This window comes from Mastomys coucha, unplaced genomic scaffold (assembly GCF_008632895.1).
Source record: "Mastomys coucha isolate ucsf_1 unplaced genomic scaffold, UCSF_Mcou_1 pScaffold3, whole genome shotgun sequence".
In the NCBI taxonomy this organism is placed as follows: domain Eukaryota; kingdom Metazoa; phylum Chordata; class Mammalia; order Rodentia; family Muridae; genus Mastomys; species Mastomys coucha.
Genome location: NW_022196909.1, coordinates 6,668,399 through 6,694,906, shown reverse-complemented (window position 1 = coordinate 6,694,906; position 26,508 = coordinate 6,668,399). Strand labels below are relative to the sequence as shown.

Here is a 26,508-nt window from a genome sequence, read left to right as displayed (position 1 = left end):
GGGGAGCTCTCTCATAGAATCAGGGGGAGGGGAATGGGGTAGAGGGTTTGAGGAGGGGAAACTGGGAAAGGGGATAACATTTAAAATGAAAATAAATAAAATAGCCAATAGAAAAAGAAATAGCAATATTAAAAACCTGAGCATTTTTAATTGTCACAGAAATTTACATCTGGGAATAAATATACCCAAATATTGTTTCCAGCTCTATTCGTTTACCTGCATGTTTCATGTTTTTACAGATGAATGAAATTCCAATGTGTAAATTGTGGGAAAACTCTGCTAAATAAGGCCAGGAGTCTACCATTGACCAGATAGCCTCAAGGACTCCCTTGATAGGGCTTCTCCTTCTCTGAGCTTGTTTGGGGAATTCAAAAACCACTCACACCTCTACCTATGTCTTATAACCTTAGTTAGATTATGGGCTCAACTTCTTTTCTCCTGATAAGAACCCACTCAGTGAGCACCTGAGCTCCTGACCTGCTTCCCCACGCTAAGGAGGCAGTACAGTCCCTAAGCCTTCAGCCAGTGAGTGACCTTTGCCATCCTGGATGCTCCTACCCTCAGCCCCCCAAATTACATAAGCCTTGAATCACCCCAAGTAAAGTTGATCTAACTCCTTGAAAGCTGGTCCAGATGTGATCATTCACTGGATGTACTCAGAGCTCCCGAACCCCAGTTGGTCGACTCTGCTCCCATGGCCCTGTGCACTGTATCAGCTGACAACCCCTGTGGGCAGGGAGAGCCATGTAAATGTAGCACATTTTCACTATTCACTAATCAGCTGGTGAACATCTAGGCTTTTTCCATTTCCCAGCTATGGTGACTGGACCAGCAGTGAACATGGATGAGTAGGTAGCTCTACAGGAAGATAGGGGTTCTCTGAGGGTGAGCCCGGAGAGGAGCAGCTGGATCACGTGGTGCGTTTAATGTAGCGTTTGTAGTGGTCGCACGTTTATCCTCCACCCATGGTGGGCAAGTGTCCCCACTTCCCTGTAGCTGTGCCAACATTTGCTGTTAATCGGGTTTTGACTGTTTTGTTTGGGAGCCAGGGGGTTAGTATTGTTTTGGTTTTTTATTTTAGCCATTATTACAGGGGTAAGATGAAATCTCAAAGTGGTTTTAATTTTCATTCCCCTATGGCTATGCATGTTGAATTTTTTAAAAAGTAGTTTTTAACTGACTGTACTTCTTTGGGGAACTCTATTTAGTTACGTGCCCTATTTTTAAAAAGAGCTGTTTTCTTGGTGTTTGAAGTTCTTTTACATGTTCTAGAGACTAACACCTCAGATGGATAGGTAGAGAGGATTTTTTCCATTCTTTAGGCTTCCTCTTTACTCACTGACGGTGCCCTTTGCTCTTCGAAAGCTTTTTGCCTCATGAGGTCATGATCACTGTGTGAGCTGTTGATATTAATTCCTGCACTACTATATAGTCTATTCAGAGAGTCCCCGCCTGTGCTGAAACATGGTGTGGGTCCTAGCTTTGACTCTTTAGATGTGTTTAAATTGGCAGTTCCATGGAGGTTGGAAAAGTAAGGATCCATCGTGAGGCATTTGGAGGGATGAAGGGGTGCAGAACCCATGTGGCATGAAGAAAGAAAAAGGGGCAGTGGGGGTTCTATGTGGTGGAGGATGGGTGGGCAGGGAATACGAAGGGTTGGGGGATGGAAAATATCCCCTATTTGGAAACTGGCTATTGTAGACATAATGCATAAATGTAATTAATAGTTTAGTTTGAGTTACATTCCAGTGGGGTGAGGATAGTGCCCCTCTCAGACACTATGGGCTGTTAAACAAAAAGCCTGTACTGGGTATGGGTTAGTGCTTTTGACTTGTTCATCAATGCGGTCCCATAGTTCACCTCAGACATTATAGTCTGTTGCTGTCGTTCTTCATTACGCTTCGCACCTTGATGGTAGGACTCTGCTGCTAAAGACACCACATAATTGAGCCCTAGGAAAATGGAGAAATTAAGCTGGTGCCAGCCTGCAAGCTTCATCCCTGCTGGGATGGAGGATTGGAGGAGAAGATGTAGGGGTGTATCTGATCAAAACATATCCTAAGTGTGCACCAAATTCTCCCAAAATGTATAAATTACATGTTACAAAATATAACCAAAAATATACAACACTGTTTTGAATGAAACTATACTTCATTAAGAGACATTAAAAGATAACTTGAGCAAACAGTGTGCTTCCTAGTGTTATGTCATCTTGACCCAATCTAGAATCATCTGAAAGAAGTGAACCTCAATTTAGAGAAGATCCCTAAGATCAGACTATAAGGAATTTTCTTATTTGGTAACCAATGAGGGAGGGCCCAGCCCACTGTGTGTGATGCCATCTCAGGGGTTCTATAAGAAGCAGGTGACCTATTTATGGTGAGCAAACCAGTAAGCAGCACCCCTCCATAGCCTCTGCATCAGCTCCTGTCTCCTGCCTTGTTTGAGTTCCTGTCCTGACTTCTTTGAATGATGGATGACTATGTGGAAGTGTGAGCCAAATAAACCCTTTCCTCCCTGACTTGCTTTTAGTCATGTGTCTCATCGCAGCAACGGAATCCTTAACTAAGACACAGAGACAGTCACTAACAGAAGAGTTAACAGCAGAACAAAGATTCAGCTTTCCCTAAATTGATCTGAAACTTCCGTTTAATTCAAGCTGAAAGCATGACTACAGCTTCATCGGCAGCAGGGTGGGTCTCAGGTCGGCAGCAAAGCTGTCTTTCCAGTCCCACAGAAGCAGTGCTAATGGGCTCCAGCCCAGCTGTGAGCAACTTCTTGGTCTCCAGGAAACTTTCCCTCGTCCAGTTTATCCTGCCATTCCTCTCTAAACCTTTCTAACTGATTCCTTCATTCAACCCTCCTCTGCCTAAAATATCTTGAGTGGTTTCTCGGTTGTTTTGCTTTCTTTTGTCTACATGCTGACTGGTATACATAACACATGGATGCTGTGGTCTCAATATTTATGTCCCCTAATGTCAGAGTACTAACTCCCAACATGACCAGGAGCACTGAGATATTCCTCGGGTTCATGTGGTCATAAGTATGGGACACTTTGTAAAAAGAGATACCGGTGGCTCTTACACTCTCAAGTGGGTACAGAGTGAAATGCCATTCCTCATCAAGGTAAGGAAGGAGACCTCATAATGTAGAGTGCTCTGTCAGCATATAGATCTTGGACTTTATACCTTTCTAAACAGTGAAAATAACTCATTCTTGGTTCAGTAACTAGTTTATATTTTTGTATTGCAACCCAAGCTGAATGGGACATCAGGCAATAAAATGTAAAGAAATACCCCGAATCTCTTTGTGGGAATCCAGACTCCCTCGAATGTAACTACAGTTGGAGATGAGGTCTTTACAGAGATAGTTAACTGAAAAGGAGGCCATTAGGTAGCAGTATCAACTCCTCGGTGGCCTCTGCATCAACTCCTGCCCTGCCTGAGTCTCTACTCTGACCTCCCTCAGTGATGGAGCCTGTGGGCTAAAACAAACCCTTGCTTCCCCAAGGTGCTTCTGCCCATGGCATTTCGTCATAGTGGTCCTGAGACACTTTTCTTTCTTCATCCTCCTGTTGGTTTTATTTTGCCTTATTTTGAGAGACTAGACCAACTCCATCTTGAGTTCAGATTCCATCTTAGAGAACCTGACCTAAGGTTGAACTCAAGTTACCCACCAGGCCTGCACCTAGCACTTGTCTCCAGGTCACCCCTAACAACCACCAGTCAGGAGAAAAGCAGAAGTTACGGTTGTACCTAAAGATATTTACTTATAAAACTTTATGGTTTGACTCCCAGCGCCAGCCAATCATACAAAGGGCTGCAAATTCCATACTAGCCACCCAATCACATGTGTGCTAAGCTGGATACGCCTTGCTTGTTTGCATGATTGCTTGAAACTCAAGGCTTTACCTTCTTGTCCTGCTGTGTCAGTGACAACACTGGAGCCCAAACTCAAGCTTGAATAAAGATCCTAATGCAATTGCATCTGAGTTGGCTCCTTGGTGGCCCTTTGGGGTTCACAAAACAGGCACAACATTTTCACAAGAGGGGAAAAGGTGTTTTACAAGTGTAAAGTCCAAATGAAGATCTAAGCAGTTACCCTAAGAACTGAATTAATATAAAATGTTCAAATAATTCAAGTCAAATGACTCCCTTATTTCCCTTAGCAATTCTTTTTAAATCCATACAGTGGACTCTCAGACTTACTGCTGCACATATGTACAGGAATTTTAATCCAGCAACATGGCTGCTCTGGCAAGGGATCACATCCAAAGAATTTCTAGGTCTGTGTGATCCAGCCAGAATATAGACATGCCTTTAATCTCAGGAGACAGAGGCAAGCAGATCGCTGAGTTCAAGGCCAAAGAAAAGCTTAGGTCTAGGTGTGGTGGTTTTGAGTTCAAGTCAGTCAATCCGGTTGAGTCAATGAGCTGAGAGGCAGAGGAGTGGAGTACAGTTCATAGCGTTTAAGTTTGTGAGGTTCAGAGGCAATTTTTACAGGGACAGTTGTGCAGAGACAAATTGTATTGAGAACAAGTTAGACATAAGTGAAGACAGAATGAGCCAGAGAATGAAAAGGAACCAGAAGATTAGAACAGATTGCCAGAGTTAGTTTGAGGACAAGCAGAGCAATTCAGTGAGAAGCTGAGAGAAGTCAGATTGAATTGGTCACCTTGGAAAGGAGTTTGAGCCAGAACAGCTGAGTTGAACCAGCCAGCCAGAGTTCAGAAAAACTAGAAAGGGTGAGCTTACTCGGCAGTAAGCCTCCAAGACAATTACATCAGGCAAACAAAACACACATTTATATCTGGTGCCCAGTGTAACTGGGGAAGGAGAGAGCCCACCAATATTGCAGAAAGCAGAGGACATCGGACAGAAACACCAAAGAGGACAGGAGACAGCTGACAGACAGCCGCAGGGTAGAACTTCACTTGGACCATCTCCAGAGGAATTATCTGTTCTTTGAGTCAGCCGAACACCCAGAGACACTTGGAAGATTCCTGAGTAGCAGCAGAGCCTTGAACCCAGAGCAAAGAATGACACCGGACCCTTCGAGGCAGCAAATGATAGTAAGCTGTCCCAAAAAGACAGTTTCAATAGCATAGACAGACTTTTCCTGCATTACAAACAAACAAACAAACTAGAAACTCGATGTCAGATTCCTTGAGTGCAAGGGTAGGACTTGAGGGGGTAAAAATGTTGTTTGAAAAAGCCATCATGGTACTTATTGCAATTGCCACTGCCAGAGTAAGTAAATGCCCTCAATAGAAATCTTTGTGTTTCCTCTCAAAAAAGGTTGAAAGAGCTGTACGAGAAAAGTCAGCTGTGATACCATGAAGGCTCGGGAGACAAAGGAGTAAGAGAACAGGAACTGCTTAATTGTGAACCTATAGGAATTAATGAAATTACTGATCAAAACAGATAGCCTATTTAACCTATGGTGCCAGCTCTTAGTGAAATTAAAGAAAGGCGACCATTCCCACTGGCTTTCCCAGTTCCTGGGAACAAATGCCAGAAAATGCTGAAAATTCACAAAATGAACAACTAGCCCGGAATCCTATTGAAATACAGAATCTTACACATTTTAAAGGTTCAATAGTAGTTTATAGAATGCACTTACTCTATGTGAGATAGATGCTAAATACCCGGGCTACCCAAAACAGGATTATCCCCCAAGACTGGATAGATTCAGCAGCAGCTGTACTGGAAGCTCAATTCTCACTTGGTGGAAAGAAGAAGCTGCAATTATGGAAAATCATAATAGGTCTAAAGGTATTGATATCATCAAAGACCAATTGCTAGGTGAAGCCAATTTGCTGATTTAAGACTGCAGATGCAATTTGATGACTATTATTATACAATGTACTTTGGTAGTTTTAAGAGCCTGAATAAGGTAGAGGAACAAGGAAAAATGTCTATGTCATCCACAAACATTATGCAAAACCTCAGAGAGACTTTTACTGACTTCTTACATAAATTAACATCCACTATAAATGGGGTAACATCAGATCCAGATGTAAAGCAGGCATTACTAGAAACACTTTAACTTTCAAAAATGCAACTGCAGAGTAAAAAAAATTCTTAGAACTTTAAAACCATTAGCACCCATGGATGAATGGACTGGAACTACTGATGATATTGACCCTAATGACTATGTAATTGAACAAGCAATGGTCAAAAATCCTAGATACAATATACCCGTAGTTTTATCTGTGGGCAATGAGGTCATTTGAAAAGGGACTGTAGGCAAGATGTTTATGAGACTCCTCTAGAAGACCTCAGCCTTTGGTGTTTGTAGAAGGAGTGGTAAGGGTACACACTGAACTAATGAATGCAGACCAGCAAGAGAATGGAAGAATGTTTTCCTGAAGTAGACACAGGTGAAAGAACGCTTTGACCTAACAAACATGTGAAAGAACCTGTGAAAAGGGAGTATAAATATGACTCCACAGACAGTGGGAGACAAGCATTGAGCATTGGTTTGCTTTGCTCTGCCTCCCAATCCTTTGCTAATGACACACATGTATTGGTTCACCTTATATAGCATTGATGATCTCCACTAGTGGTGACACCAGAGAGAAACTTGCCCAAGAACTGCTCTGAGGTTCCTGAGGCAGCTTGCAGCTTCTATGGCCTCGCCTTGAGGGGTTTCTTCAGGATTAAATGTACAGGTGCTGGCTCATGCATGGTGGCTGCCTGCTTAGAAGGCTGGTCTGCAGCTGCTGGTTCATGTGTGGAATCTGCCTGCCTAGAGGTTCATGTGTGATGTCTGCCTGCCTACAGGACTGGTCTGCAGCTGCTGAGTCGTATTTGGTGTTTGCTACAGGACTGAACTGCTGCCAGAGATCAAGCTTGCCCCCAAAGAAACTATTGCTGAACAGGTCCAATTCCCCCATATCCTAATAACTTTTCTCTTCTACTACCTCTGGTGAGTGGTGGGCAAGAGGAGAGGTTGAACACTTATTAAAAGTAGGTTGCAAAACATTTATGCCTACAACTTCCCTTTAACAACAACAAAAGCGCATCACTCTATGAATGAACAAAGTCATCCAACCCCACTTCCTGGGAATGGAGGTATTGGTCTCTTGAAATTGCTTCCTGCTGTCTGGGGGCATTGGTTCCTTTTGGAGGCCAAAAGAAAATTGGGATGTTGGCCAGTCTTAAGAAAGCTAGTTTTAACATTTGTTTCCCAGTCTCTATGTACTGCAAAAGTTCAGGGATTAAATGAAGTCCTGCCTGGAACCCTCTGAGAGGCTGGACCAACTGGGTTCAGCAGCTTTGAAGCTGTCCTGGAAGCAAATTTTGATGCAATAGTTAATGAGGTAGTCTGGAGTTGGATGAAGCAGGATGCTGGCATAAATGTGTCTTAGCGTATTAGTATCCTTTTCAGCATCCTCAAGGTGAATCTTGTCAGGGCTGCTTTAACCTCATTGGTGTCTGTAAACATATAAACTTTCATAAGTAATATACATTTCTGCAGTAATATGCATGGAATGTGCAGTGTGCACAATCGGCTAATGATGCTTTTCTGTTCTCTGTATGAGCAGGTAACACAACTGTCTTCCTGTTATAAGTTAGCTTGGATTATATAACCAAACTACAATAAATTTTTACCCATGCCATGTCTTTCTTTCTTTCTTTTTTTTTAATTGGACAAGATTTCTTTGTGTAGCTTTGGCTTTGGCTTTGTAGGCTGGCTTTGAACTCACAGAGATCTGCCTTCCTCTGCCTCCCAAACGGTGGGATTAAAGGTTGGGTCACCACTACCCAATGCTGCCCCTGCCCCTGGATAAGTCTTGATGACCCTGTAGCCAACAGGATTTATTGGCTATGCTTAGCTGAAGTTTTAACTAAAGACATTTTCACATCTCAGCAAGTCTCAGAGCTGTTCCCAAGTAGAAGGACCAACAATACAAGTTACCTGTTGTGTTGGTCTTTGTGATTTCTTTCTTTCTGACTGTAGTCACTATCTTCAAGAGGTCTCCATTGGTCAAATCTGATTTTTATTCATTTTGAAGGAATCCATAGTTTTTCTTTTCCTGATGAAATAAGAGGATATTCTCTTCCCCAGTGCAACACATTTCCTGCCTTCCATTCTGAGGTTAGCTATGCTAATCTAATTCAGCAGTCCTTTCTAAAGTCCAGTGCTTTTCAGCAGCTATGTTATAAAGCACTATTTAATCTATCTTTGGGATACTCCATAGCCCGCATCTGTTCTGTGAACATCTCCTTTGAAGTCCTGTTAGATCTCTCCATAACTGTGTGACCTGTAGGATTATAAGATACATCTGTAACATTTTTTGTTTTTGCCATATGTCTAAAAAGTTGTTGCATTCTAATGGATACACATTTTGATGCATCATCAGCTTCAATCTGTAAAGACATTTTCCAAGAAAGCCATCACCTCTAATAAGTGTGCAGTCTCAGAATCAGCCTTTTCAGAACTCAAAGCAGAAACATACTGATATTTTGAATAAGTATCAACTTTATGATTCATTAACATATGTACATATCTTAATTATCCAATGTCTACAAAACCTATAATCTATTGTATGACACCTTTCTAAGGCAGCATCATTAAGGAGAATCTGGATCCTTAACTCAGAATATTGTGTCTCTATGGCTGTCTTTCTAATTCCTCAAGCCCGTGTGGACTTTCCTTGTCTGGTGCTATCTTTTCTGCTGCCACTGTAGGATCCAGATTGAATTCTTCTAATGATTCGTGACTCTGATTTAAGGGATCCTCTAACCTCTGTTCTATGGCCTGTTACCTAGTGTTCCATCTCTCTGTCCTCTCCTTATCTGAGTCTCCGTTATTGTGATCTTCCTTTAAGGGATATATAAAACTGTAATCACTACTGAACATTTAATTACTTTTATGTTGACAGTCAAAACAAAACTATACAGGGTCCAAATGCTTTTTCTATGGTGTTTTCCATTTTTTAACATGGAAAATATTTTGTTTTTTAATATCTCTAATTAATTATCCTTCCTCTAGAGAGTTCAGTTTATTTTTCTCTCTCCTTGTTTTGGAGACTTTATCTTCTAGGTGTATCTATTTGTTTCTCTCTTAGTGCTTTCTAGGCTTAATATTGTTTCCTATACTTGTTTTCTTAAACTCTTTTTCATCTTTATGTGGCTATTCTTTTTAATTAATTTAATTTTCTCTTTATGGACTTCATTTTGTTAATTTCAAACTATTTATTTGTCTATGATGTTTTATACACGGTCTCTTTTTTTATTTAGCATTTACGCACAATTCCAATTTCTTCTCTGTGTTCCGTCTCCCTCTACTGTTTAGGGTAGGACACTACAGTGATTAGTTCTGCCCTGTCTTTCCACTCACTGGGAGAGGTTAGAAACTGCAGCTTCGGGCTGGTGAGATGGCTCAGCGGGTAAGAGCACTGACTGCTCTTCTGAAGGTCCTGAGTTCGGATCCCAGCAACCACATGGTGGCTCACAACCACCCGTAATGAGATCTGATGCCCTTTTCTGGTGCTGTCTGAAGACAGCTACAGTATATTACACGGGAACGAGTGGGGCCGGCAGAGGTCCTGAGATGAACAACAGCCACACACATGGCCATCTGTACAGCTACAGTGTACTCATACACATAAAATAAATAAATAAAAAAAAACTGCAGCTTCTGTGTTTGGGGACCTCTCTAGGCTGGCATGCATTCCGCCATCTGTATTGGGCTCTCAAGCCACCCTGTTGCACTGGCCTAAGTTGGTGTTTGTCAGGTCATGCCAAGCCTCTGGTCTGGGGCTCCTGGTTGGCAGCAGCTTCTTTTATCCCCACCAGCCTTGCAGATCCTCCCAGCAATAGGGCTCACCCAATGCCGGGCCCCTCCCCCTTGGCAGGCTTTTCCCACTGTGAACAGATGCTTTGGTAGAAATGCAGTGCAGCTCTGGAACCCACCAGCTGTGTTAGCTCATGGCTAATCTTAGAGCTACGCATGGATCTGGGATCTGCTAGCCTGTGCCGCAGGCTTCCGAGATCCAAATAGGCTTGTCCCAGAGCCGTTGCTAGGAAACCACTAAAAGTCGATGACTCCTGGGTGCTAGTGCAAATCTTCAGGCACAGGAGCTAGTTCCTTGCCCAGTAGTTTCTCCATTACACCAACCTTTGTGCACAGCAGGGGTTTATTGCACTCTATGCTGGCCTCAGAGACTGTTGCTAGGAAGTCCGAAATGCATTTGGCTTTGGTTTCTGTACCTATGACCTGCTCTATCCCTGGGGAGTGCTTGTTCTGCCTTTCACCAGGCTTGGATTGTATGCCCCCATGTTGGGTGCCAAATAGATACAGTAATTAAGGATGTAAGGCTTGTCTGTTCTTGTTCTAACCCATTTTTGCTCCCAAATAATTGACACAAAGACCTATTATTAACAAGCTTATGCACTATGACTAGGAGATATTCATCTATTCTAACCCTCTCAGCTATCTATTTCCCACTCACATGGTCCTTTACCTTCAATCTTAGTCTCACCCTGGCTTGTTCTGCTCAGTGTGTGCCCTCATGGCAAATCCCTTAGTGAACTTCTCATCACGACTCCGCCTGGACCCTATGCCTCCTCCCTATCTCTCCATGTGGATACCTCCAACCTCTTTCCCATGGTCCTTCTCCCATGTCTCATTTCCTGGGACCCTGGTACTGGTACTGCCTTCTCTGCTCAGTCATGGGCCGATTAGCTCTTTATTAACAAAGCAGAGATAATTGGAGAGCAGTCTTTATACAGCATTAATAGTTCAGTAATCAAGACAATCCTACTGTGCTGTAACCAAATCTCTGGGCAAAGAAATCAGTTTCTGAATACACAGTGCACAAAACCATCCCCCAAAACATACTGGTTTTATTTCATTTACTTTTACAAAACAAGTGTTTAAAGCTTTCTCACAACATTATTTATGCAGATACACAAGTAACATGTGGAAAGTAAGAATAACACCTCTCTAACACAAAGTAACTGATGTCAACATCCCCAAGGCTGGGCACCATAGAAGACATTTATTTATCACCATCAGAACCCCCCCAGGTTACTCACTTCCATGTTTTCTCATTTTCCATGTCGGTGTTCTCTTCAGAAGGGGCTCTGCCTGAACCCTACTTCCCAGCCTCAGGAGGGGCTCTGCCTGAACCCCCACTCTCAGCCTCAGGAGAGGCCCTGCCTGAACCTCACTTCTCAGCTTCAAGAAGGGCTCTGTCTGAACCCCCACTCTCAGCCTCAGGAGGGTCTCTGCCTGAACCCCACTTCTCAGCTTTAGGAAGGGCTCTGCCTGAACCCCAACTCTCATCTTCAAGAGAGACTCTACCTGAACTACCCCTCTCATCTTTGGGAGGAGCTCTATGTGAACCCCCACTCTCATCTTCAAGAGAGGCTCCGCCTAAACCCCTCTTCCCAGCCTCAGGAGGAGCTCTGCCTGAACCCCAACTCTTATCCTCAAGAGGGGCTCTGCCTGAACCCTTCTTCCCAGCACCAGAAGGGGCTTTGATTAATCCCCACCTCTCAGCAAAAGAAAGGGCTTTGCCTGAATCCTGCCTCTCAGAAATAACAGGAGGGGCTTCGCCTAAACTATCCTTGTTTTCTGGCACCTGCTGTTCTGTTGTCTCCCAGGTAGATGTCATTGGTGTGTTCTGGGTTTCTGGAAGCTTCAGTGACAGCAGTCCACTCAGTATGGTCAGGATCCCAAACAAAATCTAGACAATATGTAAAGTGAATGAATGAATGAATGAATAAATAAATAAATAAATAAATAGCAATAACAATGACACACAAAAAAAGAATCAGAGAATAAGAAGTACTGGACCCTATTCAGAGGGCAACAGAGTTGGGACTGACATTATACGTTAATGTGTTTACTGAGGTCTTTAGGTGCCTGTGCCAGGCTGGGAGTTCACTTTAACATCATCAAAGTTCAATCCCAATTCATTCATTCACAAACAACTGAGGAGCATCTGGCCAAGAAGAGCCAGCTCCTGCTTGCATTACTTCCCTTGCAAACTGCCCTAGGAACTACAGCATCGGGGGTGGGGCCTTGCATCTTTTTTCTAGATGCCAAGATATACAGAAGCCAGGCTCAAGCTATCAACCCTGAACACTCGTCAGGAACACTACACCATCCAGTGTCATGGAGTTTCTGACCCCTGGGAAAAGATCACAGATTCAATACAATTATAAGTAAAGGATTTATTGATTACTGCTAGCAGGACAACAATCTCTGGGCCAAGCTGGATATTGCCATGAGAAGAGGGGTGAGAGAGGGTATTTTAAAGCCGAAAACCATAAGACCTTGAACACCCGCACAAGGAAGCCAAGAGATGTTTGCTCTGCCAAGATTAGGTAGTAAAGGTGACTTGAAAGCCTGCATAGGCAGGTTACAGAGCCACAATGCAGTCAGTCGTAACACACCAATGAGATGGTCATGGCTGTACATTTCTGGGTAGAAAGTAGATGAGTCAGGGGAAACTGAGGACTTATCCTCCAGGGACTGGAGTCAGAGACAAATGACTGGTGGACACCAAAATGGATGCCTGTGATAAAATCTTTATAGCCATTATATCAGTAAATGATGAGGAAGAGGAACGAATAAATAAATGGAACTTCCAATGAATTGGAACCTACAGAAATTAGGGGAAACAAAGACAGAATTCATCACTGCATGGCATGGGAGGACCTATGGATCAAATTTCCTATAAAAGCTCATAGGATCTCGCTATGCAGCTTAGGCCAATCACAAATTCACAATCCTCCTGCCTCAGCCTCCAGAATGCTGGGATCCTTACCATGCCACATGGCAATAATTGCCAGCCAAGCAGTAGACAAGTCCTCAATTCTTCCTCCAGCCTACCACCCTGACCAGCTCTCCTCATTCCACAAACCTGAAAAACCCCACAACAGGCCTCTGCCCTGCTAGTCAGGCAGATCCTCCCTTCTGGGAAGACTCTCTGCTCTCACTTACTCCTCAGCCTTCTTTGTCACTGTCCCCAGTAGTCCTCCATCCTTCCCACAACTCACTTTTTCCTCCCTGGTGTCTGTCTCCCTCAATAAAAACCAGTCTTAAGCCATTATCATCCATATACCCACTCTGCCCAAGTTCTGGCCACTTGGCACCTCTTGGATCTTGGATGAGTTACTTAATATCCTCAGCTTCCTTATCTATAAGATGGAACTAAGAATGGCACCTACTGGTGCTGGGGGAAACAGTGCTCAATCAGTAATGTGTCGTGTCTGCTGCACAAGCACAAGGACTTAAGTTTGGATCCCCAGCTCCTGCATAAAAGACCACGTAGAGTGGCATGCATTGGAGGAAATGGAGGCAGCTGGATCCCTGGATCATTGTCTGGCAGCATAGACAAGTCAGCAAGCTCCATTTCAGGGAGAGACCCTGCCTCAAATATAAGATGGAGGACCAGAAAGATGGATCAGTAAATAAAGGTATTTGCCGAGAAAGTCTGACAAACATGAGCCCAATCTTTAGAATGCACATAAAGGCACTACAGAGCTATCCTCTGAGCTCTGCACACAAGCTGTGGTGCTCATAACCCTATGCACACCTCACACAACACGCACCAATGATGTCTTTAAAGTGCAGAGAATAGTTGAAGAAGAATCCTGGTACCAACCTCTGGCCTCCACACATTCAACCCCACTGGATACACTCATGGGAATGCACTCATGGCACACGCATGAAAGGTATATGATGCCTGTCTACAGTGACTACCGAGGTGGTGATGTAGTTGAAGCTGAGAACAGTGCCTGGCTCATGATGCACAGCCAATACACACTAGCTGTCATTATCACAGGAGATAATCTTCTGGGCTGTTTGCCATCTTCCCAGGCTCTATGCAACAGTTACTAGCCACAGTTCCTGTATCCAGTGTCCCCTTTCCCTCCAAACCTCTGCTTTTCTGTTCTCTGTGCATGAAGTCTATCTACTTCACCTGGCTAACTGTCTCTGGACTCTGTATACAGACAAAAGGTCCCTCCCTGCAGGAGCCTCTCTGACCCTAGCCTGGGTTAGCAGCACACTCTCATGCCCCACACTCCAGCCATACCTATCTCTGGCTGTCAGTGTTAGCTCTTCTCCCCTCCCAGATGCCTGGAAGTCTTGGGATTACAGGCTTTTCCTTTCATTTCTGCTTTTTCACCTAGCAGGGTACCTAGGTAAGACTGAAAACCAGCACGGCAAATTCCAAACTCTGTATCTCTATGTCTGACGTCAAAGTGCTCTTCAGAACTCCAACTCCTCCTAACTTTGTTGGCTGTACAACGTTTCTCTCTCTTGGGCTGGCTGCACACCCGGTCTGCAGCTGTCCTTGGCAGGTATCCCATGGCTCTGACATCTCCAACTTCTTGGGGTCTCCAAAGCAATCCAGGCTCCATCCTCTCCACATGATGTCTTCTCTGGGCCTCCATGCAGGGACACTCCTAAAACATGCCTGGCCTTAGCAACTTTCCTTAGCTGTAGAGGGAGATTCCACAGCCCCCTTCTTGCGTCCTTGACTCTAATGTGACCTAAGGTGACAAATTCTTCTATTTGCTGGGACTGAACTTCAAATACACTTTCATCAGCTTTCCAATTTCTATGGTTTCCTTCACTGCTTAAACGTTTGATTAATTCTCTTTCACAAGTCGGAAATTGAGCTGGGTGAGGCCTTGCCCTGAGGTCACCACTCCCTTTGTCCTCTTAGCATCAGGGTTCTCTTTAATCTCTTCAGCTCCTCAGCTCATCTCCACTGTACTTCATGGTGCTACTTTTCTCTTCAAACTGGATATTTGGTTTGGTTTTTTTTTTTCCTTGTTCAGTTTGTTCCTTTTCATTATAGATCTGCATAAGACTGACCACTAATAACCATGTGACACAGTCAATACTAGGCTGTCTCAAAATCTCTTCTGCCAACACCATTAATCCAAAACTGTTCAGTGTAGCCTCAGGTAGCCACAGGAATGATTTCTAGGGCACTTACTTATTTTCTAACCCTCTGAAACACCTGGAGCTGGGCCATTATAATCTGAATTTCTTTCAGCACCACTGTCTTTCACATTCTTACTAGTAGGACCCACTAAGCTCTGCTTAAAGCATTCAGCTACTTTCCTAATCCAAAGTCCACAAGCAGCATGGGCAGGTCTGTCACAGCAAAACCTCAGTCCCTGGTACCAACTTCTGTCACTGTTCACTTCTTAGTCACTGTTCCACTGCATGGTAAAGAGGCACCATGACAATGACAACTCTTATAAGAGAAAACATTTAATTGGAGTTGGCTTACAGTTTCCAAGGTTCAGTCCAGGTGGGAAGCATGGTAACACACAGGCAGACATGGTGCTGGAGAAGCAGTTGAGAAGTCTACATCCAGACATGCAGGCAGCAGGAAGAGTCAAGACTGGCTTGAGCTTTTGAGAGCTCAAAGCCCAACCCCAGTGACACACTCCCTCCAGCCAGGTCACAACTCCTAATCCTTTCAAATACTGCTACTCCCTGGTGAATCTATTGAAGGGGGGGGGGTCGCTGGGGGGGCATTCTTATTCAAACCACCACATTTAGTCACTTTTAAGGTGTGTGACTTTTGCTAATTATTTCCTGCAGGTCTCTTTTCTTGCTTGTATGTGAGGAAACAGCAGTATCTTTTTTATACAAAAAAAAAATAACATCTGAATCTGTTAAATAAAAGATTGTTTTTATTCTATAGACTTTAAAACACCTTTGTAAATATCCTTCCCTACAACTTTTTGTGTGACTTTATAGTAGTTTGCTTTTATGTCTTATTTGTAGCTTTATTTGTATGTCTTCTTTTTGTGATTTTTGCTCCTTGTTTTAAAGAACATTTTGATCTCTGCCTCCTTCTCTCCCTCCCTTCCTCCTTCCCTCTTTCCCTTCTTCCCTTTCTAAAAGAAAAAAAAAGTGCTAGCTCAAAGGAGATGCTTTCATAAGGTTCCCTGCCTTAAAATGGGCAGTGGACTTTCCCTGATCACCTTCTGTGTGCATCCCTGAGGTCAACCTCTGAACTCTGCACACCCATATTCTTTCTTTTTCTATAAACAAGTTCTCCCAAGTTAAATTTGCATAGCTAATTTTATTCCAATCTGTTCTGGCAAGCTATCAATGATTTCAAAATACTTGGATCAATAAGAGCTGGATGCATTGTAATGTTTTCTGTATCACATCAGTTTGGTCCAACAAGGCACATCACGTAATTCTCATTTCTTTATTACTAGGCAGTTATTAGCAAGAATGATCAATTTCACTTTATTCATCTGACCATCTTTGTGGTTTACTTTGTACCCCAGCATATACTTTTCACTTCGCATAACAGTTTTGAGCTTGGAGATAATGTGTCTCCTTTACCATGGCCACCACTTTCTCTTAATATTTAATACAGGATAGTCCTCTGAAGTGGAAACTTAAAGATCCTTTGGAAACTCAGTTGTGTTGGATGGTTTCCTTGGGCAAACATGTGAAGGAGTGTTTTCCTGAAGTGGACACAGGTGAAAGGATGTTTTGCTAAAGCAGACATGTGAAGGAACATTTTGCTGAAGCTGACACAGGTGAAAGGCTAAGTCGGACTCCCGAAGGAAACATTCAATGAAGCAGACACAGGTGAAAGGATGTTTCATTAAAGTAAGCATGTGAAAGACACGTGATAAAGGAGTCTTTGCTAATGACATACATGTATTAGTCTGCCTTACATTGTGTAGTTGAGCTCCATTTGTTGGGACTCCACAGAGAGAAATGCACCAAAAATTCTGGTGATATGTTGTGGCTTCTTGTCACTTTAGTAGACTCAGGCAGATTGGCAGAGACAGACTCACGTGTTGAGGCAAGACCCGTGGAGGACATAAGCTGTTTGGAGGGAGTATACATAGGGCTCAGTGGACAGTGACACTGACGGAGGCTGGGCTGAGCTTGCTTGCATAGCTAACACTTCTTGGTCTTGAGTCTTCACTTCATCAAGAGAGGCACAGCTGAGAACTTCTCCTGGCATTCCTATTGGCCCTGGTCCCTTCTGCTGACTCATGCCAATTCAGCTGAGGCCTAGCTGTTCCTGCTGACTCATGTCTTCTATCCCAGCTCTACCGAACTGGACGGCTGGTATATCAGGAAGTGTTTGAGAGTGGATCTGGCTGCCATTGTTGATTTCCTGACAGCACAGATAGGAATTGCTCCATTTATAAACAGGTCCACTTCCCCCATATCCTTTCTTTTTGGTATACTAGAAGAGATGTTAAGGTGTTTAAAACCAACATTAAAAGTAGGCTTTGAAAAAGTTAAAAGTTAAAGCTACAGCCCCCAACCAGGAACACTTGCCAATGTGTCCAGAGCGGGAGAAAAAGTAAGTCACACTGACCACAGCTATTTCTCAGCCTAGGATCAGCTGGTGAAAGAAGTTGGGCTCTGGAACCCCGAAGAACCAGACTTCGCTGAGCACTTGTTCCCAGGATGTGGGAGTTTCTCCTTCAGGCCATTAATTCCCAAATAGTAATTTGCTTTCCACTTATATATACAAGATGATATTGGTGGGACTCAAAACTTTGGCTTCTCCTGAGGTTGTGCTAGTATATTTTACAAAAATATATTGGCATGGTGTTGAAGAGTAAGCTCGGTTAATAAAATGTTATCTACACAGCATGAAGACATCAATTTACTCCTCAGAACCCACACAAAAAGGCTAGTGGTAGTGCATACTTGCCATCCCAGCATTGTGGGGACAGAGATGGGGAGATCCCATGGAGCTGGTTGTCCATCCATCCTAGAGTACTTGGTAATCCCAAAGTCAATAAGCAATCCAACCTCAAAGATGGGTGGCTCCTTTGGAATGCCTGAGGTTGACCTCTGGCCTCTGTACACACATCCATGCACACACACCAACACAAAGGGCACCTGCACACACATACACAAATTCAAGCAATAAGAAGGCAGTTCTTCAGGTCAGTGAGAGCTGCGACATCAGGTGTGAGGTGAAGTAGGAAAGTACTGTCGGATGGAGAAGAGGCTGTGTTCATGTGTTGTGCTTGAAGTCACTGACTTGGCTAAAAGTAGGAGGCAAGAAGAAGATCATCTGCAAATCACAGCTTCAAAGATGTCCAGAAAGAATAGCCAGGAGCCTAGTTGTAAGACACATTTGAAAGTTGAAAGAGATGGAGGAGGGGCACATTGAAATCTTGAAGAAAGCACAGTCAGAAGAGGAATGGGCACTAAGAAAGACCAAGAAGCATAGAGAACAACTCCACAGGGAGGATCTGGAGGAAGAAGGCCATTATGCTGAGGATCCCAAGTCCCAGAATGGAAGTGTCATGTACCACCATCTCTGCCTTCCTCCTCCCAGCCCCAGATTCCTCCTGATTGGAAAAGCCATGTAGACCTGGGTATAATGGTGATCCATTCACCCTCCCAGTCCTTCCATGCTGCTCTGAGCAAAGCCGCTTCACTTTCCAAACCAAAACTAACAGCTCACATGGCCAGGACCAGGAGAACTCAAAGCGAAGGAAGCCTCACCCACAGAAAGCCTTTCAGGGTACCACAGAGTCCTTGAGGGAGCAGGCACCCTCCAAACTTTCCCAGAGCAGCAGACCCACTACGGGGGGGGGGCAGTGCAGAGGCAGGGGCAGAGCTGAGTGCTGGTGACATGGGTAGAGCTCCCCTGCTGGAGTGCTGTTGGCTCCTGGTTAAGAGCAAAGTAGAATGGACAATAAAACCACCCCCACCTCCCTACTTACTCTCTGGTGAGCTAGCTTGTTTCTACAGACCTCCACTATACAGAGATAATAGTGGCCTTCCAAGAAAGAAAGAGAGGGAGGGAGGGAGGGAGGGAGGGAAGGAGAGAGAGAGAGAGAGAGAGAGAGAGAGAGAGAGAGAGAAAAGAAGAGAGAGAGGAAGAGAAAAAGGGAGAGAGGGAGGGAGAGGAAGGAAAGGAGGGAGGAACAAAGAAAGGAAGGAATGAAGAGAGAGGAGAGAGGGAGGGAGGGAGGAAGGAAGGAAGGGGAGGAAGGAAGGAAGAGGAGGGAGGGGAGAAGGAAGAAAGGTAGGAAAGAAGAAAGGGAGGGAGGGAGGAAGGAAGGAAGGAAGAGAAACGGCCCAGCGGCTGTGCTGCCTGTGTGCTACCCCAGTGTCTCAGAAGCGATAAGCACCTGTGGCAGGAAGATCCAGACTTTGGAGAATTGAGTAGTGAGCAGGATGACCATGCTTGCCACGTGGGACACCATGTTGCTGCTCCCTACAGCCAAGCACCTGAAAACACCAGGACAGTTAATACACAAGCAGCTACCGGAAACAAGCAAAGCACAGGGTGGGGAGAGCCCGAACCTCAGATACACCACCAATGGCTTCTACCTTCATTGTATGAGACAGCTGTGTATGAGCATGCACATAAGAAAAGCATAAACTGACATCGGTCTACTGTTTAAACGAGGCTTGTGTGATTACAGATCCAGCTTAATATCAAGGATCGGGCAGATTTGTTCAGGGTAGGAAATGGGAATTTGAGAACAAAATATTTGTCTATGGACTGCCCTATTAATGTCAAGCAATATATATATTTTTTTTTTTTTTTGGTTTTTCGAGACGGTTTCTCTGTGTAGCCCTGGCTGTCCTGGAACTCACTCTGTAGACCAGGCTGGCCTCGAATTCAGAAATCCACCTGCCTCTGCCTCCCAAGTGCTGGGATTAAAGGCGTGTGCCACCACCACCCGGCTGAGACTTATTTTAACTTTTCGTTTTGGATTGTGTGTGAGAGTATGCACACACGTGCCACATGTGTACAGGTGCTGGATCCCCTGGAGCTAGAATTATAACCTGCAGTTGTAAGGGCTACTGTACAGATACACGCCACGGAGTCGAGGACTTGACTCAGGAGACAACCCAAAGGAGGAATATTAGGGCTACGGTTAGCGTATAAGCCCACCCTAGGCTACAGTGTAAAAAAAAAAAAAGTCAATGGTACTTTATCTTTTCTAGGTCGTACACATTTGTAAGTAACTCAGCTATTAAAGTTTGATGCTCCTCTGAGAAAGAATTCACACATAAGCAGATCTTCAGATGTTCAGGAAGCCTACAGAATCTGTTAAAGATGTCTTGTATTAAATATTTACATGCGGGGCTGGCGAGATGGCTCAGCAGTTTAAGAGCACTGACTGCTCTTCCGAAGGTCCTGAGTTCAAAACCCAGCAACCACATGATGGCTCACAACCATCTATAATGAGATCTGACGCCCTCTTCTGGAGTGTCTGAAGTCAACTACAGTGTCCTTACATATAATAAATAAATAAATCTTTAAAATAAATAAATCATATGCTGGGCTCTTCTTCCCCTTCTTTCCCCTTTTCCTCCCTTCTTCCCTTCCTCCCCGCAACCTGTCATTTCCTTCCCTCCTTCTATCCTTTCCTTTCTTCTTTCCTGTCTAGCTTATTTTTGAGGAGATATACCTGTGGCTGTAAACCAGCCAAATAAATAAAAAATGGTCTTACGAATACCATCACATACATAATGGCAATACCAACCAACATGGTTCGATTGGATAGCCATCTTTTTGCATATAATATGCATTCTCTCAGCAGATGCATATGCTGTGAGTAGATTTGGAACTAGGGGAGCCCACAGTTCCCTTCACCCCCACCCCAGACTGGGCAGAAATCCAGCCAAGTGCTCAGAGGCACCCAGAGGCCACGGCAAACCACGTGCCCCATTTTAACAGAGCATTCTCTTCTCTGCAGCGCCATCGGGGTGCCAGTCTGAGTTTGACAAGCAAATGCCCTTCCTCCGTGTTCTGTTACACAGTGTCCCCAAAGACCCCTTACAGGGTCTATGTTCCATCCTGTCAGTTGCTGAGCACTGTCCTGGAGTGATCCGAAAGGACTCCCAGAAGCCCCTGCCCTCAACGCTTTCCCCACTCTGTTCCTGAGTTTTGGGCAAGCAGCCCATCCCTTGCCAGTGCCCAGATTTGTTTTCATAAATGTTCTTACACATTCCCACTGAAAAAGTGGGGGAAAGGCCCAGTAATGGAGATCTGAGTCCTTTGAACCTAATCTCATTGCTCCACAATCTTTAGACTGGAGACCATGATACCAACCTTCAGAATCATTTTGAGGGGTAAGGAAGGCATGTTTATTAGATTCACACACACACACACACATACACACACACACACATACACACACACACACAACACACACATATACACACAAATAATCTGGGTGACCTGGAGGGAGGAAGAGAAACCCACCAATACACTCAGACAACTGGGGTGGTGGATACTTATTTGGGGAAGCTGAGTAAGCAGTGAGCCAGGGCCTTTGCAAAAAGCTTAATGCCAGGTTCTTCTTTAGCACCATTAACACTGGCCTTTTTTATAGGCTAAGAAATATTGGTTTTCCTTAGAAAATAAAAGCCTCTCCCAGGTATCTTGGTACATGCCTGTAGTCCTAGCACTCAGAGAAGCTAAGGCAAGAGAAGCATACGTTCAAGGCCTGCCCGGGACACAGTGCAAATTCAGGATCAGCCTGGGCAATTTAGCAAGACTCTGTCTCAAAATTAAAAAGGAATGGGGGTGGGGTGGTTATGGATACAACTCAGTGGGTAGAGGCCTTGCTTAGCATGTGTAAGGCTCTGGATTTGATGGACTATACAGGGAAGGAGGAAGGGAGGGAGGAAGGGTCAGAGGTGGAATTACGGGATTAAGTGGGTAGTATGGAAATTCACTTATAGGGTTTAGGAGAGGTCTGTCAACAGGAAACTATTCTAGATCTTTCTAGGGAAAACTGGGGCGTGGGCCTTTCATGGTGTTGTTGTAACACTAACCACTATTGAAACTTTAAAATTCAAGATGATTCCATAAACAAAGTGGGGAAAGTCTAAACCATGTGTCTAGAGGCAGGGGTATGCAGTCTCCAGCCTCAGTACAGACACAAGGGGCTGCAGTGGGAGCTGTGGGAGTCATAGGATGCTCTCCTGCATCCACCCAGACCAAAAGGAGACTCCAGGACATCACCAGAGCTTCCAAAGGACCTGTGTATGTCACACGCTGTTCTCATGGGAAATGCTGGTGAGGGTCTTCAAGGGGCTGGAGGGCCCTGGGTGGCTGAGACCCCAAAGAAAGCAGGCAGTGGCTCAGAGTCACCCATAAACTTGTCTTAAATCCAGCTCTCCTCCTGGGGCATCTGCACGTGTAGTGTGGAGACCCAGGGCTGGGATTTTATGTCAGTTGCCTCAGAGTTTCTTACAGCCTGGGGATGTCCCTGATGAGGTAGTCTCAGGGAGCCAGGGTCTTGTTGTCAGGGGATAAATGGTGTCCCCTCAAAATGCAGATGTTAAAGTCTACACCCCCCGCACAGTATCTTAGACTTAGGAGACAGGGTCATTAAAGGAGAGGTTATGTTAAAATAAGGGGTCCTAATTCGATAAAACTGGCACCCCATAGGAAGATGAAAGCTACCCAGTGTCCCCAGAGCTTGGGTCTTGTGAATCATGGTGATAAAGCACCAGAGGTCAGCCGAGAATGGCCTCGAGTGTCCCAACACTTTGACTCTGTGCCCACTGAATTATGACAAAGTGAGGGTCTGCTGGTTAGCCACCCCACCCTAGCAATGCATATGCCCACCAGCAGGACACTGAGAGGCACACATGGAAAAACAGCCTCGTGTTCTACGTAGAGTCAGCAGACACCCATTTTATATACGACGGTGTCAGCTTAATAGTGTTACTTCAAATCAACCCCTCAGTGTCCTTGCTAATGAGCTACAAAACAGTGGCTTAGAGTCAAAATTATCGCCGTCATGGAATTCCCCCATATCTCAGAGATCTGGGGGACCATCCACAGAAAGAGCGCATTTGTATTTAAAAACCAAATATGGTGAAATGACATGCAAGTAAAAAGTAACAAGGATCCAACAGAAAAATAAGAATTCTTACCTTACAGTTGTTGGATACAGCTCGGCCGTATAAAGATAAATAAAGGCGAATACGGAGCCTATAACAATTTTGGCAACCAAAGCTACCATTCTTTTCACAGTCTTGTAATTCTGGGGGGTTGGGAGGTGTGCATACACACACACAAAAGGAAAATATTACATCATTAAAATCACTTAAAACTTCCTTATTCTACCAGCATGTTTGAGAACAACGGAGTTTTCAATTTTCTGTCTGCATTTATTTTCCAAACTCTACTCGTGGGCTGCAAAAGCTTTCTGTCTTTGTGGGTTTTAGGGGGGAAGTCTTGAATGTGTCCTCCCCTCACCCTGGAAGGACTGAAAACCTGTCAGGAAGGAGATCCTGGCTGAGTGACACTCCCCTAAGCAGAATTGCCAGCACCAGTCACTGACAGACTGAAAGGAGCCCTCAAAGCAAAACCTGCATTTGGGGAGAGTAAGCTAGGTCTCTGAACACAACCCTGTAAAAGTGTCTACATTCCTGAAACCTGCCGGTCCCTAACCCACTGACTGCCGTCTCCAAGGGTAGCTCATGAGGACCTTCTGCGCTCGGCTGCTTCTCCCTCCTCTGGAGGTGGACAGCAGGTGCCTCAGGTTAGACCACTTGATGCTCTTGCAGAGAACCTAGATTAGGGTTCCTAGCATCCACATCCACTGCAGCCCTCTGCAGCTCCAGTCCCTGGGGATCAGACACCCTCTTCTGGGTTCCCAGCCCGCCCCGGCATGCACACATGGTACACAGAAATACCCACAGGCAAAACATGTTTACATATAAAACACAATAATAGAGAAATAATGGTGGCAGCCCGGGGGTCTCTCACTCTAGCTAGACACCCATCACACTACCCTCTCTGCATGCACAGCACATTCTGTTAAGTCGTAAGGTTTTGGGGTACCTCTTAAAACTGCTAGTGTCACCGTTACCACGTGCAATGTATGCTGAGTGAGCCGGCATCCTGCCTTGTCTCTGTTTTTCCAATGCTAGAGACTGAATGCATGGCCCCCACATGCCAGGCAAGCACAAAAGCACTGAGTTACAGGTCTAAGCCCCAGTTAGTGTGAATAAAGTAATAATAATGGTAATAATAATAATAACTTCCACTATGTTGACACTGTCTTTGAGGAGGAGTTCTAGTTAAGGGAATACGTTTGAAGTTGTGAGTAACTACAAGAAGTGTATTCTATGTTAGAAGCTGTATTAGTACAACTTCTAATTCTACAAGTCTCCAGCAGCCTCTTCCCTTTCTTCTCTCCTATATTAAAAGATGTAAAGTTCTTGCGATTCCGCTAGATCCAAAAGGAGACGACATCAAGCCATCTCGGCTACCTTTTAAAAGACGTGGATGAACTTTTCTCGGGCTGGCGGAGGCTGCCCTGCCCTGCATAGTTTTAGTCATACTAACTGTGTGCCAATCATTTGTAAATTCGGTAACGTAAAACATTTGGTTCACCAGCCTTGATGATCCAGTAGTGTGGCCATTAAAGGATGTAACTTATGACATAACTTTCAAGCGGTATGCTTTGCTCTAAAGTTGGTACACTGTCATTTAATAAAGGTAATTGTTGAAGAAAATGACACAAACTATTCTAAGGTATAGCTATAATGACCACTATTTCCAAATCAGGAGTAAAATGCAGGCTCAGGTAGCATTCAGGTGGGGTGTCTTCATGACACCATGACTACACGTGCTGTGGTTCACCAGAATAGAGCAGGGGAAACACTGCCTCTGTGGTGTAGAGGAGCACTTCTCATTCTCGGCCAGACAAGGCCTCAAGTGGAGGGATTGAGACACCAACCCAGCCACAAAAAAGTTTCAGCCGGGCAGTGGAAATGCACTTGGGAGGCAAAGGCAGGTGGATTTCTGAGTTCGACACCAGCCTGGTCTACAGAGTGAGTTCCAGGACAGCCAGGTCTATACAGAGAAACCCTGTCTCGAAAAATCAAAACCAAAACCAAAAACAAAAACCTTCTACCTATGGTTGTTCTGCCTGCAGAGTGCTCTGGGACCAGAGCCTAGCAGAATCGTCATCAGAGAGCAGCGAGACTTCCCAGCCACTGAGAGAAGCAGATGTAGAGCACCGCAGCCAAGTATTAGGCTGAGCTTGGGAAGTCCTGCAGATGAGAGGGAGGAAGGATCAGAGAAACCAGAGGGGTCAGGGATACCATCGTGAGACTATGGCCCACAAAATCAGCTCACCAGGACTCATGGGGGCTCACAGAGATCAAGGGGCCTGTAGGATCTGACCTAGGTCCTAGGTCCTCTGCATGTTATGGTTGACTACCTTGGGGTGGGGGTGGGGAACCCTGGTGGTGGGAGTGGAGACTGTCCCTGACTCTTTTGCCTACTCATGGGACCCCTTCTCTCCTACTGGGTTGCCTCACCCAGCCTTGATGTGATGGTTTGTATCTGATCTTACTGTAGTTTATTGTTCAGAGTCTAGTTGATGACCCCGGGAAGCCTGAGGGACCCATCGGGGAGGTGGATCGTGGATCTGGGGGAGAGGAAAGGGGAGAGGGAGAGACTGGAGTGGGGCAAGGGAGGGTAACTGCAGTCAGGGTGCAATATATGAGAGAAGAAAGTCTTGTAAAAACTTTTTTAATTAAAAACAAAAACAAAAAACAAGCCTGGCGGTGGTGGTGCACACCTTTAATCCCAGCACTTGGGAGGTAGAGGCAGACGGATTTCTGAGTTCAAAGCCACCCTGGTCTACAGAGTGAGTTCCAGGACAGCCAGGGCTACACAGAGAAACCCTGTCTCAAAAAAACAAAAAACAAAACAAAACAAACAAAAAAAGAGGTTCTTGGAGCTGGAGAAATGGCTCTTTCATAAGACTCAAATTCGAGACCCAGCACTCTCAGATGGCTCACAACTGCCTACAGTTTTGGCTTCAGGGGGATCCAGTGTCTCTAGTTCCCACAGGCACCATGTACATGCCTGCACATAGGCACATACATACACATACATGTAATTTTTAAAATAATAAAATATAAATTTTTAAATTCAAATTGCTCAGAAAGTTAATGTATACACTATATCTTATACTGGCCCCGACTGTGGGAAGGCAGAAATTATTCAGATGTCCTCATAGCTCCTTTATTCAGGGTTAGCCTGTACCTGTAGACCAGATCCCACAGCCCAAACTGAGCCACACATCCCCAAACCCTGCAGCTTTATCTGGACTGAGTTAAAATTTAGTCTGTGCTGCGGCTTACAGCTCAATTCCTGATACTTGACCCCCCAGTGCTCTCTGTCACACATACTATGCTAAGCTAAACCATGTGATGTGAAACTACCTGTTTACCCCCTCTATGCTACCCCTGCATAGAGGTTCTAAAAGTCAGATATGTCTTTGTTCAGGAGATTAGTCTAGAGGTTTCTAGAAGGGTGTTGGTGTGGCTTCATGAAGTGCTCTGAAGAGGGCTGCTCTCTGAAGAGGCTCCTCTGGTTCACCCCTCCCGGGCCATCCTTCTCATGACCACTCTCCATCCCTGTCAAGCCCACTCTCCATCCCTGTCAAGCCCACTCTCCATCCCTGTCATGACCACTCTCCATCCCTCTCATGACCACTCTCCATCCTTCTCATGCCC

The 26,508-nt window shown here is 44.8% G+C and overlaps 1 protein-coding gene across 9 annotated transcripts in view; it reads right to left on the bottom strand.

Moving 5' to 3' along the window:
- Nucleotides 1-7,984: 7,984 nt before the first annotated feature.
- The window catches only part of Slc22a16 (solute carrier family 22 member 16), a 37,340-nt gene continuing 18,816 nt past the window's right edge, over nucleotides 7,985-26,508 (bottom strand). For 4 of the 9 annotated variants that reach the window (XM_031347485.1, XM_031347487.1, XM_031347492.1 and 1 more), the window contains exons 6-8: nucleotides 22,903-23,012; nucleotides 19,128-19,227; nucleotides 10,837-11,701 (exon numbers count right to left, since the gene is read on the bottom strand). In XM_031347485.1, coding sequence (XP_031203345.1) covers nucleotides 11,180-11,701; nucleotides 19,128-19,227; nucleotides 22,903-23,012 — 732 coding nt within the window. In that variant the 3' untranslated portion in view covers nucleotides 10,837-11,179. Of the gene's footprint in view, nucleotides 8,270-10,836; nucleotides 11,702-19,127; nucleotides 19,228-22,902; nucleotides 23,013-24,795; nucleotides 25,033-26,508 lie in introns of those variants that run through there. The other 5 variants (XM_031347490.1, XM_031347493.1, XM_031347491.1 and 2 more) reach the window with 5 other exon arrangements.